Source organism: Zootoca vivipara, chromosome 10 (genome assembly GCF_963506605.1).
Source record: "Zootoca vivipara chromosome 10, rZooViv1.1, whole genome shotgun sequence".
NCBI lineage: Eukaryota > Metazoa > Chordata > Lepidosauria > Squamata > Lacertidae > Zootoca > Zootoca vivipara.
In genome coordinates, this window is record NC_083285.1 from 43,979,847 (window position 1) to 43,997,341 (window position 17,495).

At 48.1% G+C, this 17,495-nt stretch overlaps 1 protein-coding gene across 3 annotated transcripts in view; it reads right to left on the reverse strand.

Moving 5' to 3' along the window:
* MICALL1 (MICAL like 1) overlaps positions 1 to 17,495 on the reverse strand; it is a 32,339-nt gene that overhangs the window by 7,198 nt on the left and 7,646 nt on the right. For 2 of the 3 annotated variants that reach the window (XM_035127147.2, XM_035127146.2), the window contains exons 2-11: positions 16,912 to 16,960; positions 13,546 to 13,687; positions 12,334 to 12,434; positions 10,354 to 10,490; positions 8,332 to 8,897; positions 6,824 to 6,887; positions 5,180 to 5,583; positions 3,869 to 4,356; positions 2,279 to 2,413; positions 1,348 to 1,477 (exon numbers count right to left, since the gene is read on the reverse strand). In XM_035127147.2, coding sequence (XP_034983038.2) covers positions 1,348 to 1,477; positions 2,279 to 2,413; positions 3,869 to 4,356; positions 5,180 to 5,583; positions 6,824 to 6,887; positions 8,332 to 8,897; positions 10,354 to 10,490; positions 12,334 to 12,434; positions 13,546 to 13,687; positions 16,912 to 16,960 — 2,216 coding nt within the window. The remainder of the gene's footprint in view (positions 1 to 1,347; positions 1,478 to 2,278; positions 2,414 to 3,868; positions 4,357 to 5,179; positions 5,584 to 6,823; positions 6,888 to 8,331; positions 8,898 to 10,353; positions 10,491 to 12,333; positions 12,435 to 13,545; positions 13,688 to 16,911; positions 16,961 to 17,495) is intronic. The other variant, XM_060279843.1, reaches the window with a different exon arrangement.

Sequence of the window (17,495 nt, forward strand, 5' to 3'; positions counted from 1 at the left end):
GCGTGCCTTCAATCGGAGACCTCCTGCACAGAAGTCGTCACTGCTCTTCCCTTTTCAAGCCCCTCCTGCTCCCAGGAAACAGCGGGACAGAGGAAGGTGGGGAATCTACTTATCCATCCCTCACCTGAACCATCTATTCTTCTTCTGCCTTGAATTGCCCTGGCTCCTGCTCCTCCCCGGCTCCTGCCTTTTGGGTGGCGTGGCATCCCATAAATCACTGATCCCTCTCCGGGGTCACTCCCCTGTCCCCCTGCCTCTGCCACACACTCTTCAGAGCTTTGCCCATCCCTGACACCGATACTGAATTAGACCATTGGTTCATCTACCTTGGCAGTGGCTCTCCAGGCAGCGCCGTCTTAAGCGCTCCCGGCGCCATGGTGTGCCGGATCCTCCGGCGCCCGCCGGATCCCTTCGGCGCCCTCCCACCCCGTTCCGGCGCCCTCCCACCCCGTTTCCCAGCGCGGTGGGCGGGTGGGCGCCGCGCGCAGCGCGGGTGCAACAGGCGCTGCTGCGCGGCAGACCGGTCGGCCAGCGGGTGGGCGCAGCTTGCGGCGCCCTCCTGGCGGGCCGGTGCCATGGTGCCCTGCGCCACCCAGCCTGCACGTAGGGCCGGGCCTGTCTCCAGGGTTTCAGACCAGGGGACTTTCTCAGCCCCACATAGAAATGCCAGGGACCGAACCCAGATCTTTGCCACGCACAGCATGTGCTCTACCACTGAGACCTTCCCTGAGATCTGCCCACCACAGAGGCAAAGGGATGAGGCAGCTACAGCAGCTCTTACTGTTAGTCCACATTAGCTTCAGGGCAGGCACCTGAAACCTAGAAATGCTATTTTTGAAGCGGAAGCACAAGCAGGACACACACAGAGGCATTTCCTCAATCACTTCCATCTCTGGACACAAATTCCAAACATCCTGGAGGGTTGGCTTTTGTTTTCAAACCTGACCCATCTTTTCCAAGTTGCCAATGCTTAACCTCTTCCCTCCTTGCCTTGGCTCTGAACACAGAAACCCTTCTGCCTGCAAGTTCCCTACCCAAGTATTATGTGGTATGTATTTTAACAAACAGGGGAAATTCATATACATAGAATATTTTTTTAACATTCACCCCATGAATATACACAGTGGGATAAGCAAAGATAGGCAGGTGGTGCCCAAGCCATGGAAAAGCCAACTTGGCTGCTTTATATCAGGTGCGGGGAAACCTTTGGCCTTCCAGATGTTGCTGAACTACAACTCCCAGCAGCCCCAGCAAGCATGGCCAAAGATGCTGCTCATATATCCTGCAAATCTTCCTGCCTTCTGCCTCGCCCTGCACAGCCTCACAGACAGTGATCCACCACCCTACCATTATTTTCCATGCTGCGAAGCTTCCTTTCCAGCTCAACCCCTCGATGCTCCAGCTCATCCAGCTGTTGCTCAATGCTGTCCATCTCGCCATAGATGTCCTCCACTGGAACATACTGGTCTGACTGAACCTGTAGAAAGGCAAGGAACCAAGGATCACGCTTCCTGTTTCTAACAAGGCAGGCGTGGCTTTCTAGAAAATAACTACTGACTCCAGGGTGGGAGGAGGGAGATAAAAGTCATGGGGAATACATTTTTAAAAAATATGTATCTGTGAATTAGGGCAAGATGCAGGGCAGAACCTGGCAGGGGTGTCCCACCCAAAATCCCTCCTAGCCTCCTTACGTAAAATTATCACTACTGAATGTTTCAGATGGTTTCCTACACAATCATGAGGGACAGAAACTTGTTTTGGCCGACATTCTTAAGGAGACAAATTCTTGAGTCCACAGAGTAAACATAAAGCACTGGTGAGGAACCTCCAGCCTGCAGGCCTAACGAAACATGTCCTGGTCCCACTTTGGCCTGTGCTGTCATTTCCCCAAGCCTTGCCCCAGCACCTGCCCCACACCCAATGCCAGATAACTGTTCCTCTGCAAGCGAGGCCTGCCTTCAGCACCGTTAAAGCCAGGTTTCAGGCTCAGCATTTAGAATCTGCCCCAGCAGCTTTTGTTATGGTGTAGCTTTCAGAGGAAGCCACAACCACTGCATACAAATGCCGCACGCCAACCCTTAGCTCTCAATCACCCTGCTGGAAAGTATGCAATCCCTCTTCACAGGGGTAGTATTCAATTAAGTTTTACTCAGAGTAGAACCCACTGGAGTTAACAAACACGACTGAGTTAGCCGAGTTAATTTAAATACTCCTTTTGTGAGCGATTTGTGGGAATTGAAGTAGCGCAAACGAGGCAGAAGCCCCCAATTCTTGTTACCTTCCGTTTAATTAGTGGGAAGCCATGTCCCGGAGCAGGAGGCCTCGCTGGCTTGGGTCCCTTTGGAGTTTTCTTAATGGAGGGGGATGTGACAGGCGACGGCTTCCTGTTGAAGGGATTCTCTTTGCAGGATGACTGGGGACAAACACACCAAGCAGAATATCAAAATATACCTCTTGGGCTGCACCACAATGGGACCCTGAACCTACCACTCCACCCTGGCACTTTTGAGGACCATATCTCTGGAGCAGGGAGTCAGCTCTGGCACGGGGGGGGGGGGGGGTTAGTAGCCAGGCCTCTTTTGCAAAAGACACAGGCCAGGGACTCCTGATTCTGAGTAAGGGAAATGAGGCAGTGCACACAAGAAATCACAAATCCTGGGGACACTCCCGACAGCCATGTTCAGCAACTGAGGACAAGCCAGCTACAGTAAGACTGCCCTGCAGTTCAAGGGATCCTGGTGGTACAGGGAATTGCATGGTGGAGCAGTGGGTTTTACATTTCCCGGGGTAAAAGATGGAGGGAGGGGGGCTGACACGAAACCCTGCAGCACTCTATGGCCAGGGAGTTTCGTGTCAGCCCCCTTCTCTGTAACTCATGAGCCACAGGCAGCCTTCATTTCAAGCCCTCTGCATCTGATCAGTTTAGGCCTATGTTAATGGGAGGGGGGCGAGAATGGAGCAAAAAGCAAAAACTGATGGAGAGATAAAGCAGGGGTGGGGGAATCAGAAGCCCCCCCAATCAGATCTGGCCCTAAGCACCATTAAACGCAGCCCTAACAGACTTTTCCCATGAGAACAGCCTTTATTGTGCATGCAACCTTTAAAGCAGCATTGTCAGCACTGTGCAATACTTCATAACAGCAGCTTCTCCCCCGAGTATTTGTAAGGCTGCAAAATAAGCAGTACATAACATAACCAGCGGGTGGTGCTAGAGGCGAGAGTGGAGAGCAGGCCAAGAAGTTGTCATGTCTCTGGGAATACAGTGGTACCTCTGGATACGTACCTGATCCGTTCCGGGGTGCCGCTTGCACCCCGAAAAGTACGCATCTAGAGCGGCGCTTTTGAGCATGCGCGAAGCGCCGATAGAGCACTTCACACACGCAAAGCGCACAGAACGCTTCTGTGCATGCGCACGCAGCAAAACCCGGAAGTAAACACTTTCGGGTCCACCGCATTCTTAAGTTGAAAATACGCAACCCACAGCTAACGCAACCTGAGGTATGACTGTACAGTGGTACCTTGGTTTACAACCATAATCCGCCCCCCCCAAAAAGGGGTGTAATCCAAAAAAGGGTCACGCATTTCCGGGTTTGACGTGGCTGTAATCCAAAATGGTTGCAATCCAAAGCAGTTGCAAACCAAGGTACCACTGTACGAAGACACTAAAGCCATAACTCCGGCTGGGACTTCCTGGCCAGATGCTTTGTTACACACACAAACATGCACATGCACACATAAAAACTTCACAGTTCATTTCCGGGACCTTTCAAAGTAACAGGGCATGGCAAAAGGTCATTGTTTTTCAAAAACCTGCAGGGACGAGGGACGGGTCTCACGACCAGAACCTAGGAAAGCAACTCCAACTTACCTTTGGCTGTGCTTTGGGTGATGGAGAGCTCCTGGCAGCTGCACCACTCAGCTCCGAGGCCAAGAGGATAGGTGTGGGAATGGCCCCGGCCGAAGGTTTGGGGGAGGCTCCCCCAGGGGAGGTTTTCAAGTTCCCAGATGAGGAAGTTCGGGCAGTCTGTGAATGTCCCCCTTGTGCCTCACTGCCATCGCCAGCCAAATCGCTGGAGGACGAAAAGGAGGAGTTGGCCGAGCTGCCGGGCAGGGCAGTGGGGCCCTCCTCACCAGAGGAGGAGAGGCTGGGGAGCGGGGGACCTGAGGAGGAGACGACAGAAGTGGCGGCCGGGACGTGGACTGCGGGCTCCGATGAGCTCTTGGGCACAGAGGTCTCATCCAAGTCGTCCGTGCCCTTGGCCAAACATTCAGATGCGATGCTCTCCAAGCTCAGGGCGGGCGATGGGGTGGAGGAAGACGGCTCCGAGCGGGAGAGTCGGGAGATGGGGTGGTGAGCTGCAACAAGGGGAAAGTACAGGTGAGAGCCTAGTGCGAAAGTGGGGGAACTCAGGCCCAAGCATGGCCCTTTAGGCCTCTCTGCCCAGCCCTCTGAACCCTTCCCATGCCACACTTCCCACTGCCCTTGCTTTGGCCCCCGATTTGCCTGCATGGAATGTGTCCTTGAACTCCAATATTGCCTCTTGATTGTCCATTTGGAGGACAGAGGACTGTTTGTTTGCGTGTGTGTGCACGCATGCAAAACCTAGCCTACTGGTCCAAAGGTAGAATTTACCTTTGTTGCCCCAGCCACTTTGGCCCCACCCATCACAAAGCACCCAGGAGTGAAGGCAGCACTTGGGCCCACCTCTGGGCTAGCATGACAGAACACCGTTTCCAGATAGGCCCATTCAGAGGAGGGAACCATTTGTGTAAACCCAGGGATGGGGAACCTGTGCATCTCCCCTTCAACATTACTGGACTCCAACTCCCATCAGCCTCAGCCAGCATGGCTAGTGGGCCAGGGATGATGGGAGTTTGAGTCCAACAAATCCCTGAAGGCATCTCGGCCACGGCAAGCATGGCAGGACCAGGCCTGAAACATCTTTTTAGGGAAGTTTTTAATGTGTGACATTTTAATGTATTTTAATCTTTGTTGGAAGCCGCCCAGAGTGGCTGGGGAAACCCAGCAAGATGGGCGGGGTACAAATAATAAATTATTTATTATTATTATTATTATTATTATTATTATTATTATTATTATTATTATCCAAGCCACATCAGTCCAAGCCATGAGAGCTCATTCTTTTCCTTCCTGTCGGACGGCAGGGTGGAGACTCACCAAGAGGGGATGCGTTGGGGGCCCTTGGCGCTGGCCGCTTCTTGGTCTTGGGGCTGCTGGTGGGGGTGATGCCGTACCAGGGGTGAGCCACCTTGGAGGTGGGCTCGTCCTCGCTCTGCTCTTGCTTTGGCGTGCTCTGTTGCGCGACGACTCCCTCCTCTTCCTCCTCCTCCTGCTCTTCGTCATCCTCCTCAAAGGGGTTATACGGTTTGGGCTCCTCCAGAGTGGGCCTGCTTTCCCTGCCTTGCGCTTTGCCTTCTCCACCTTCATCCTCCTCCGAAACCCTCGAGGGGCTCTCCTTGCGACTACCTGGTGGGGGAGGCGGAGGGGCCAGCTTCCTCTTGGGCTCTCCCTGGACCAATGCAATCCAGGGAGGGTCTTTGGGCCGTGGGCATTCCCCAGTTCTGGCAGGAGAAAAGATACGGGGTAAGGAAGGATGAAAGGGGGAAGAGTACGAAATGGAAAAGAGGCTCCTCCCAAGCAGGGAGGCGCCCACCTGTCTGTCGCTCGAGAGAAACCAAGATGCTCAGTCTCTGAAGCCCAAGGCTCCACATATTTTGCAAGTGTGCCACACAAGACCACAAGCTGATACTGAGCGCAACATTCACTCGCCTCCCCCCCCCCATCTTAATTTACCTCCTAACCCTTTGCTTAAAGAAAAAAGATAGACACGTGTTTATTTTGAAGGCTGAAAAGCAGAAAGCAGATTTTCTTGGTACTGAATCATGACTTTTGTTGTTATGTTTAGAATATACACAGCCCTGTTATTTTTTCTCCAATCTTTCAGACAGAACTACTGAGCAGCAGGTTTGGATTTTCAAGCTAAGGATTGTCTGATGCACGGAGAACAACCCTTTCCATCTATGCTGGGCTGAGAGACATCGAGTGACTCAGACATGACCCTGAGCATTTCCATCTTCCCCTCTATGTGGTTGAAATTGCTAAGAGCTGCTTAAAGCATGATGAAGAGTCTTGTGACACATTAAAAACTACCCAATTTCTTAGCTTTGCTAGTCCTTAAAGGTGCCACAAGACTCTTTGCAAAGGGTTCACCTGCATGTATGATTTACTACATGCATAGGCAACCTTGACTCTCCAGATGTTTTAGAACTACAACTCCCATGATCCCTAGCTAACAGGGCCAGTGGTCAGGGATCATGAGAGTTGTAGTTCCAAAACACCTGGAGAGCCAAGGTTGCCTATGCCTGATTTACTATCTAGTCACCCTTCCCCAACTGGGTGCCCCAATGTTTTTTAACTTCACCTCCCATCAGCCCCAGACTACACAGGAAGTGTTCAGGGATGGTGGGAGTTGCAGTCCAACAACATCTGGAGAGCACCAGGTTGGAGAACTGTGGTCTACACAGTTGTTTGTTAACTTGCATTTTGACAAGGTTGAGGGGGGGGAGTTGCTGTCTGTATTGTTCTGCGAGGACCCAGGATTCTCTCTTCAATAGACGGGGGGGGGGGGTGCCACTACTTCAGAATAACAAGTTCTGAATAAGCCCCCACCCCTCACTTAAAACCCCCAATGCATGCCCTATCCTGCAGCTCGATTTGCATGGATAGGGAAAAAGGAAACTAGAGGGAAGGTCGACATTTATCTCACTGTCTCTGTGTGATTTGCAAGCAAAAGGGACATACCGCTCGGAGGACATGGGTCTGCCTCTGGGCTTCGGAACAGGAGGACAGGGCTCAGGAGGCCTACCTAATCCGGAAATGAAGAACACAAGAAAGGGTGCAACATTAGGGGCTTTTGTGTTTAGGAGGGGGGAGACATAAGTAAGGGAGAACATGATAGATGTGTATAAAAATTATGCAGAGTTTGGAGAAAGTGGATAGGGAAAGGATTTTTCTCCCTCTCTCACCAGTTTTCAAGCACTACTGAATTTGTTGGAAAATTCAGGACAACAGAAAATACTTCTTCACATAAGCGCACAGTTAAATCTATGGGATTCATTCCCACTAGACGCAGGGATAGCCAGCAAAATGGGTGCCTTTAATAGAGGCTTAGACAAAGTCATGGCAGATTGCCATAATGGCTAATAGCTCTGTGTTTTCCCACTGTACTGTCAGAGGCAATCTGCTGCTGAATAACAGCTGCTGGGAACCACAAGTGGGGAGACTGCTCTTGAGCTCTAGTCCTGCTTGCAGGCTTCCCATAGGCCTCTGGTTGGCAACTGTGAGAGCAGGATGCTGGACTAGATGGGCCTCTGGTCTGATCCAGCTGGGCTCTCCTGATGCTCTTAACATACCCATGTGTCTCATCCCCTAGCAAGGATGTCCAAATTCATTATGCTGGGATAACTTGTTTTTAAAGAGAGTTTTTATAGCCAGGAATGAAAGCTCGCAACATGCAGCTGCGCAGCATCTTGCGAAACCTCAAAAACTAGGAAGGTGGCCAAATAAATCTTCTCTTGCCTTCTGGGACCATGACTGCACAGCCACACAGCTCCTTTTCCTCCACTCTGGCTACAGCTCTCTGATCTATGCCCAAGGCACACCCAGCCTTGAATCTCCACGCCCTTCTTTCCATCGACTCCACTGGTCCTTACCAAAAAATCGTGCTTGTGGAAGAAGAATGAAGTATCACACGGGGAGTGAACGCAGTTAATTCATGGGCACAGAATCCAGGTTATCTGTCCCATCAGAATGCTATGTTTGACAGGACAAAAAGGCTTTCGCCAAGTTGCCCACTGCTACAACTGAAAGGTACCTCCAAAGGTTTTCTCGTACAACCCCCTGCCAGAAAATTCTATACTGCCCCTCAACAAAAATGGCCACAGTGCAGTTTAAAAGAGAGAGAGAGAGAGAGAGAGAGAGAGAGAGAGAGAGAGAGAGAGAAAGAAAGAAAGAAAGAAAGAAAGAGAGAGAGAGAGAGAGAGAGAGAAAGAGAGAGTTTACGATGGAGCTGTACTGTGAGAGAAAGCAGGGAATCTGCTCCTGCAACATCACGGGTGGCCACCTACCAGAGATGTTGTAGCAGCAGGTTTCCTGCCTCAGGAGTCTAACTAGATGACCTTTGAGGTTCCTTCTGGGATTCTAAGATTCCAATCCACACAAGCTGCAAATCAGGGCTCCCATTTCAGTTTGGCTATTGCCACAGTGCTGCAGATGGGTTTTTCACTACTTCTCTCTGTGCAGTTCCTTACCATTGGCCAATCCAGCGCCAGGCTCACTGGATCCCTCGCTTTGCACGTTGGCTCTGGGCTTCGGAACAGGCTGGGAGCTTAGCGGTGACAGGGCTGCTGCTGTGTCTGTGCTCTTCCTGGGGGCAGGCTTGGGCCGAGCCTCCTTGAGCTGCCCGTGTTGCAGGCTAGCCTTCTCTTGCATGAGCAGAGGTGGCTTTGCTGGCAAAGGAGGTTTGGGGGGCGTTTGGGCGTAGGTTTCAGATCCGGAAGCAGGGGCGAGTGTTTCATTCTTTGGCTGCGCAAGAGGCATCTCGCTGTCCACTCCATCAGCTACCCTCTCCCCTGTTTTGCCTATCTCTTCTGCGGTGGATGGGTGCTCCTCCAGTATTCCGTTCTCTTCCTCCGCACCAGTGCTCACTATCCCAGCCTCTCCGCTTTCCCCCGTGTGCTGAAGATCTGGGCTTGGCCTGCGCTCCATCCTCCCACTCAAGCCCAACTTGCCACGATGCTGGGTGCACACAAATGTGCCCAGTTCAGGTCCAGGCCTGTAAGAACCAGGGAGGAGGGTGCTGGAGCATTCCTTACACCTGCCAGAGACACAAGCAAAGCCTGTCATGGAAACAGTGGAGATAGCCAAGAATTGCGGAGTTGTGATCACAGGCACCCTTAGAAGAACAAACTTCGCCGAAGATGCCCTGTGACACTCTGGGCTAAGTCACTTTGCTTCTCTATTTCTTGATTCCCTCGTCTTCATTTGTCCACATCGAAATTACAATTGATTTGCACTTCTTACTCAGGCTATAAGGTTTTCAGAGCAGAGATTGGTGCCATCTCTCTCACACAACTTAAACTCAAAAGCAGTTTTGTTCTCTGGGGCTGGATCTGCCTTCTCTTTTTGTGTGGGCAAATATGACACCATAAAGTTAATCATGTACATTTTATTCCTCAGAGAAAAGACATATTGAGTAAAACAATCAAAGCTGGTTTGGAAAATGTGCCTCTTTCCGGAGAAACAGACGTGCCCCTCACTTTTTCTACACTACAGTCATACGCCGGTAACACGGAAAGCAGGTCACAACTTGGAATGAGAGCTAGACTTACAAGCCTCATGTATTTAGTAGCAGAACATCACAGTAGAGTTCTATATTCTCACACTTGCCCATATTTTTGAAAAAATTGATATGACCTCATCATTTAACCTACAGTAGTGATGTGAAAAAGCCTTGAAGCCCCATCTGTTTCAGCTTTCTTTCTTTTCTTTTTAGGCTGCTGGGTTTTAGAGGACTGGGTTTTAATCTTCAGTTTATCTGGACATTCTGGCTATTTTTATGCTGGGCTGTACATTGTTTAAAAGTCTGACTACTTTGTAGTTACTATTCACTGGCTGCTGTTGCAACCTGCGTTTTACCTGATGTCATATTTTTAGAATCATCTCTTAGAAAGGATCTTGAGCTGTATCCAATGTGGCAGCTCCACTACTACAACAGAAGTGTGTGTGCGCAATGTCATTTCCAGCACCCCTTCGTACCATCAAAATAAGCTCTGGGGGTTGGGGGGGACCCTCAGGAGCAGATTCTGGGGGTGCGTGGGGAGAAGGACATGAAACAGAAGTCCTCCTCCTATTATACTGAAATGCAGCCTTAAAAAGAAAGTTTTTAAGTTAAATACTAATTAAAGGAGAACGTATCTGAAGAAGTGTGCATCTACACGAAAGCTTATACCAAGAACAAACTTAGTTGGTCTCTAAGGTGCTACTGGACAATTTTATATATCCAGCCAAGGAAAGCCCCTTCTGCCTGATTCTCAGAACAGTAGCAATTATGGGACCCACTCAAGTACAGAAGCTTTAGGTTGCTGCTTATTTCTTTCTTTTCATAATGAAGTTACTGGCAAAAATATGCAGGCAGTATGTTCTCACGACTCAGAGAACAGAGGTGATCTACATGGGCTTGGCATAATTAGAATGCCATGCCTGGCAAAGAGGATAAGGCTACAGGAGAGCAGGAGGCTCCACTTGGTCTTCAGTGAGGAGGAAGAGCTTACCTGAAGCACTGGCGGTGGTACAGCTTGCCATCAGCCAGGTAGCGCTGGACCAAGTGGACGTGTTGTTGGCAAGCTGCACAAGTGCTGCTCAGGGTGGTTCTCTGGGACTGCTCTGCCAGGCCTTCAGCATCCTCATCCTGTGGCAACAGGAAGTTGGCATAAGAATGCCTCCACAAACAAAGATATTCAGATATTCTCAGGACTGGCCTCAAGAGGACTCTTGTCTAGTACAGCAGAGCCTCAAACCTGAAGAAAGAGATCTATTCAGGTACTAGGGTTGCTTACCAACTTAGGGCTCCACTGTGCTGCAAATTCCTGCCCCACCCAGTTCAAAGTATTAAGAAGCGACTTATACAACATCCACAGCCCAGATCTCAGCAAGATGCTCTGGCTCTCAGCCAGTCCTGGAATGAATGGAGCATGATGCTCTTTCCTACGATGATTGCCAAGGAGGAAGAGGGGAATCTTCCAATACCAGTTCAATACAGTAATGTGAAAGTCTCAACAGCTCATGGGAACTACTAAATCTCTCAACAAGACCCTTGAAAGAGGCACAGATATAGCATCCAGGTTACACTATTCTTTTCAGAAAAGAAGCCGTATATTGACTTTCCCTCTTCTTCAGAAAGCCAGTTGTTACCTCCAATTGGTTTACAGTATTTGGCTTACTCTCAATTTGCAGATAACTGGTTTGTTTTCTGTAATCAGGAGTGGCCAACCAGAGGTGTACATGCCATATCCACACACACACCAAAGCAATTTTCTATGGACTCTGGAGTAGCCCCCACCCCCCACCCCGATTAAGTTATGGTAAAAGGTCTGTCTACATTTTCACTTGTAAAGATTAAAGTTTCTGAGTTTCAGCAGAGAGGCATGCTATACTCTCTTTTGGATTTTGAATGTATTGTTAAGCCTGAGCAAATGTGCTGCACAACTTTGCAGGATCCCTAATTCACTGTCGCCTCCGTCTTTGCATGTTTCCATTCCCTGGATGATTGTAGGCATCTGTGTTATTGTTTGACATGATCATGTGAAACTGTTGGCAGTAGAAAGTGTTATACTGAGAAGTCATGGAAGAAGCCAGTACTTTGTCTTCATGCATTATTGCTGACTGGAGAAAGACAGGTGTTTATCATACAGCAAACCTGTCCAGAGGCAAGCTCTGTTTCACAGTCTCTATGTGCAACTGAATCCTAGTTTGAAATGTGCATGACAAGGTTTAACAGGTTTGCTATTTGCCCTGGGCAAAAATGTTGACCCCTGTGAATACATGCATGTAAAAAAGGTTGTTTACAATAGAATTGTTTTCATTCCAAGGTGAAACAAGATATTTAGGGCTGATATCCTGTGAACACAGCAACCACTGATGTGAGCTAAGGGATAGTTATTTCAAAATACTCAATTATTAAGAAAAAAGGCCCTCAGATATCAGGAATAACAGCAACTCTCTACACCAGACCTGCACAATTTACAACCCAAGTATTGTGGCATGCATGGTGCTCAAACACCCCTTTTGTGCAATCCTCGGCAGGTAGCATAAACATAAGGTTTAGCAAACCCTTACAAGAGAACCTCTAACCCTATAGATATTATTAGACTACAACTCCCACGATCCCTGACCATTGGCCAAGCTGCTGGGGCTGATGGGAGTTGGAAGTCTAGAAATACCTAAAGGGCCACCCCTGCCTTTGTGGGCTGTTATTAGTGGCACACCGGCTGCATTCTACTTTGTGAGTAACGCCTCCTCTACACACTGCATTCCCCTTCCTGAAATATACATATCTCTGTGCCAAGTGCAGAAACAATATAAACCATGCCGCAGTAACCACAAAAGGAGACCCATAAATTCTTCAAAGCTGAAGAGGACAGAATGATCAGCCATACTTTTTGAATCACTTGCTTTGGGAACGAATTGATTCAGAAACTGGAAACTGAAGCAGGTTAGAGACACCTGACCAATCAGAGGAGCAGGCTCAGTACCTTGGGTGCTGATGTGGTCTCGGAGGCAGGCACAGGTTTGTGTGCTGGCAGAGTAGGTGAGGAGGCAACTGCAGGGGGCTTCATAGGCGGGAGGACTCTGGCTGTAAAGACAGATGGGAACCAATCCATGACGGTGGCTGATGAGTCAGGAAAAGACAGAAGCCCTCTCCAGGTGCTCACCTGAAAGCATGTGGGCTAAAAGTGGGCAGGGGGCAAGTACGTGTACCCAAGCACATCTCTGAACACAAACCAGAGGGAAAGTCAGAAAAGGGAGTCTTTGGGTGAGCGTGCTTAGGCTCCTTGCGATCGAGAACCCAGCTAAGGCATGGAGAGGCTCATGGGAAGGATTCTAGCCCTGTTGGGTGAACGCATTTAGAATCTCCCTTCAGACTTTCCCTCTCAAGATGGGTCTGAAGCAGAGCTGGTAAATGCAGGGACATTGTACATTGATTTGCATATCCACCCCCACCCACTTTTAGCCTGTATGCTTTCAGGGCCAGAAGTTGTAGAGAATCAGTGCATTTGACAAGGTGGAATTGCCCTACCTGGATTTTCTCACTTTGCTACTGTCTCATAGTTGAAAACATCTAGACAAGGGTGGCAGCACACAGCCTACATGGGTTTCTGTTCTTTCCAGTTGTTGTGGGCAAACTATTCACCCCACTCCTTTATACTTCAAAGCTGCGATGAGTCCTTAAGCTCGACTTTCAGCACAGAGCCCAGAAGCATTAAGCAGCATCATTAAAGCCATGTGCAGTTCTGGGGATGTGCAAAATTTGGCAAATTAGGAGCAGGAAAGTGTTTGTGTCCTGCCCCACGCCAGTCTCAGGAAGGGGGGTGATGCATTGCTCCCAATATCGTACTCCAGAATCTACTAACCCACTCACCAAAGGCAAGCATTTCATGCTCATGGGTGGCTCAGCAGCTGAACTACAACTCCCATCAGCCCCAGCAAGTATGGCCACAGACAAGGGAAGATGGGAGTTGTAGTTCAGCAACATCTGGAGGGCTAAGGGTTATCCCCACCTGCTCTAGGAGAAGGGCATGGATTCATCAGGCTTGGAGAAGTCAGTGTGCGCCACCGTGAACAACTTTATGGACTCCAAGTGAGCAAAGATGCCAATATTGTCATGGGGTGGGGGGAGAGCATAACTCCTCCTCTTGATCCCTGGGGGGTAACTGTGGGGAAATGCCCTGCTTTGCAGCTCTCACCTTGGTTGGGGTTATTGAAATGGTTGTAATACTGAGAGACGTAGGTCATGACGCTGAGGCAGTCAGGGACCTTCATGGAGACCATGTCACTGGGATCCAGCAGGGCAGGGATCCCCAGCTCTTGCTCAGCCACCTCAAAGGCCTGCAAAGGCAACAAAGAGCAGACAATCAGGAAGCGGAAGCTGACTCTGAGAAAGAGACAGGCACGCACCACTGGTGGAACAAAATAAGGGGAGAAGTCGCCAAGTAGAAACTTGCAGTATGACACGTATCGGGACCTAGACCGCTCATACCACCTCTTTCCAGTGTAGCACATTGCTACCGGTCACAATGACTATGTTTTGCCTCCACTGTCAGATGCACTATGCCTCTGGATGCCAGGGGATCACAAGTTGTTGCGGATCACAGGTTGGGAGAGTGGTGTTGTGCTCAGGTCTGCTTTCAGGCTTCCCATAGGCATCTGGTGCCAGAAGAGGTGGGCCTTTGGCCTGAACCAGCAGAGCTTTTCTGTTGTACACCTCCGAAATTTCAGTATGGCAAAGTGAATTTCTCCAGTCATTAGCAATTGCTCGGGGACAGAGAATGAGGCAGAAGTAATGGAGATGACGACGCTCTATTTGCTTCCAGCATGGCCCATTAGTCAGAATTTGGACTCTAACCAATTCTCAGCTGCACCACAGACTGACTGGGTGACCTTGAGGCTCTCTTCCTCAGTTTGAGAATGCTGGCGCTTATCAAATATAAAGCATAAATCATATTGTGAGGCGTATATTTTATTTGTTTGCTTAAAATTGCTTTCTTCCATTTCCACCCCACCCCCCTGCAAGAAATATGTGTTCAAAGCGGTTGCAATCAATATAAAACATAAGACAACCAAACTGAACAAAACACCAGGAAGAGATGCATATTGAACAAATACCAGTCACACAGAAATGAGAGATCTGCCCACCACAGCAGTAAGAAGCTAGGAAGCTGTTTTATTCTGAATCAGACTATTAGTCCCTCTAGCTCAGAATGGTCTATGCTCACAGGCAGTGGCTCGCAAGGATTTCAGTCTCTCCTAGTGCTACCTGGAGATACCAGGGATTAAACCTGAAAACTTCTGCTTGCAAAGCAAATGGTTCCGTTTGGTCTTGGGCTGGGAATTTAAAGATGGTAAGAAAGCCTGGTACCATGACTTTAGTGCCAAGGGAAACATAAAGGCCAAACTTTGATAAAGGCACTCTGGACTAAGTATGCCTGAACATATGGTACAGTACATATGGTTTGCTCTGGCTTTTTCCAGAATGGAACCACAAAGAATTATGTCAGAACCAGCCCATCTCTAGCCAGAAGTCTGCAATTACATCAACGCTTGTTTGCCCAGCTGAGATTATTATTTACACTTGCTTGGTATCGCTGGCAGGCCGCAAAGAGAAACCTAAGCACATTCTTCCACTGTCATGGCAAGCCCATCACGCTGGGCTGCATATTTGGGTCTGCAAGTTTGCTGTGCAAATGTGGAATCTCATATGCTACCCTGGAAATCTGAACTTGATTTCTTTTTTTTTTTAAGGAATAGAGTGGCGGGATGGGGTGGGGAGAGAGTTTCTAACAAATACAGTCTGGTTGCAACTAGTTTTATTCTGTCTGTTTGAATAAGGATGGAGCTGTGCACTGAACACATTCAGATGCCCATATCTCATCTTAATAAATCATAGCCTCCTTTGGGAGGAATGGTGGCATATGACATTAATAAATAACATGAAAGAAATAAACAAACAAACAAATAAATAAATAAATGAGGAGAGGAGAGAGTCTTTGGGGCCTTTGCCCCATCCTTCACACAAGCAAGCAAACATGTCAGGAAGTCTTCAATTTACATCTAGTTTCAAACTATGGGTGGTATTCAACTAAGTAGTTATTGGACCCAACTTAGTTGTTGGCATCAGTCTGTCTCGAGAGATAATGGAGTGTGCCTCCGAGGGTGAAACCAAACTGCTGTGTTAGCAGCACCAAAGTGATCTCCCTGGGGCACAAGCCTGGGCAATGTGTATGGAGGTTCTGGACTGCAGAGGCAACAAAAAAACCTTCTTGGCCTCGATGATGTGGTCCAAAGGAAAGCAGAGCAATATGTTTGGCACCAGCTTGGCTGCAGGAGTTGCCAGAAGGAGGTGTAAAAGGCACCATCCAACCGTCTTGGGGACTCCACTCCAGATTTGTCTAGGGCTTACTCCTTAGCCTTATCCCACAAGACAGTGGAGGTTTATGATTAGAGTTTTCCTCCTCCTAGATGGGCTGCCTTCCCAGGTTGCCAAGCCCCCCCTCTGCCCCTCACCAACTTAGTAATGTTCATTAAATTCCATGGCTCTACTCTGATTAAAATTTAGCTGAATGGTTTTATAATTCCAGCTTGTTCTGAAGCTATTAACCATAATTTCCTAGTTCAGACAAAATGGGAAACTACAGCTAATGGTTTGATTGTTTGTACAAGGAAGAAAGGACCCAAGAGTCTGTGTGTGAAGCCAAAAGTCTAATTCATATCTCAGCTTATTAAGCTGAGATAAAATAATACAAACTGCCTAAGTGAACTCATTCTTCCTTCTTTTCAGTACTAGCTGCTTTCAGTTTCATTTCTGCTCCTTTTCCTATACTGTACAAACCAATTCCCTTGCCAGGCCCATCTCTATCCCAGAAACATTAAGCAGCTCACGATCCAAAACGTTAGTTCACATGCCTTACATGCATCCATTTAAACTTTACAGAAAACTGAAGGTCCAACACTTTCCAGAAGCAAAAGCTGGTAGTTACTGGACAAGGCAGTTGACATTCATAAGATGAAAAGGGAACATCCTCATTTCTTTATATAGACTGAACAACTGGAATTTGCAAGCAAGTGAACTGCAGAACATGGGTACTTAGAAGAACACAAAAACAGGAGCACACAAGATCATCCTGGTGGGCACAGCAGATGATCTTTCGAGTGATTCTATATTTATTATTAATTAACAACTGTTTATATTTATTTATACTTCAATATTTTAACTCGCTGGATATCAACATATTTATATTTAGATCTATTATTAAATATCTGGGTGGGAAGAGATAAGAGGGATAATCCCCTCTGTACTTCAAGAAGTGAATGTAGCCATCATTGGGGGGTGGGGGTGGCAGCCAAATTTAAGAAAAGCACACTGTCCAAATTCAAGAAACACAACCATGCAGCCAGGGTTGGAAACAGTTGTCAAAATATCTGAGTACCAGCCTTGTATTTTCTAGACACCTGGGCAACCAGGCACCTGGGATTTTTTCAAACCCTGCTGTAAGCCAGAATGGGGTCAGAATTAAGTGAAGTAATCAAGAGGGAAGACAGAGGCAGGGACTCACCAAGCGGTTGTTCTCATATACATTGTCCTTGGAAAGCGAATTAAAGTCCCTGAAAGAAATAATAATAATAATCATAATAATAAATAAAGAAGGTGTTACAAGAGGAACAGGAAGCACAGTTCAATCTATACCAGATCACACAGAGATTTGAGAGGCAGCATCTCTAGGTAACCATTAGTACAGACAAAATAAAAAATTCCTTCAGTAGCACCTTAAAGACCAACTAAGTTTTTATTTTGGTATGAGCTTTCGTGTGCATGCACACTTCGTCAGATACGAAAGCTCATACCAAAATAAAAACTTAGTTGGTCTTTAAGGTGCTACTGAAGGAATTTTTTTATTTTGTTTTGACTCAGACCAACACGGCTACCTACCTGTCATTAGTACAAAGACACTTCAAAGCGCAATTTTCAAACCACAGAACCTTTGTAGTTTCATTGTCCTTGATGTTACAGGCAGGAAAAGAAAGCTTCCGAATACGGCATTTTACAAAACACAAAGGCAGGAAATGCAGGCCGTAGAACCTCGATTTTAGGGCCACCAAAGATAAAAAGTGAGCTTTGGTTGTTATTATTATTATTTTC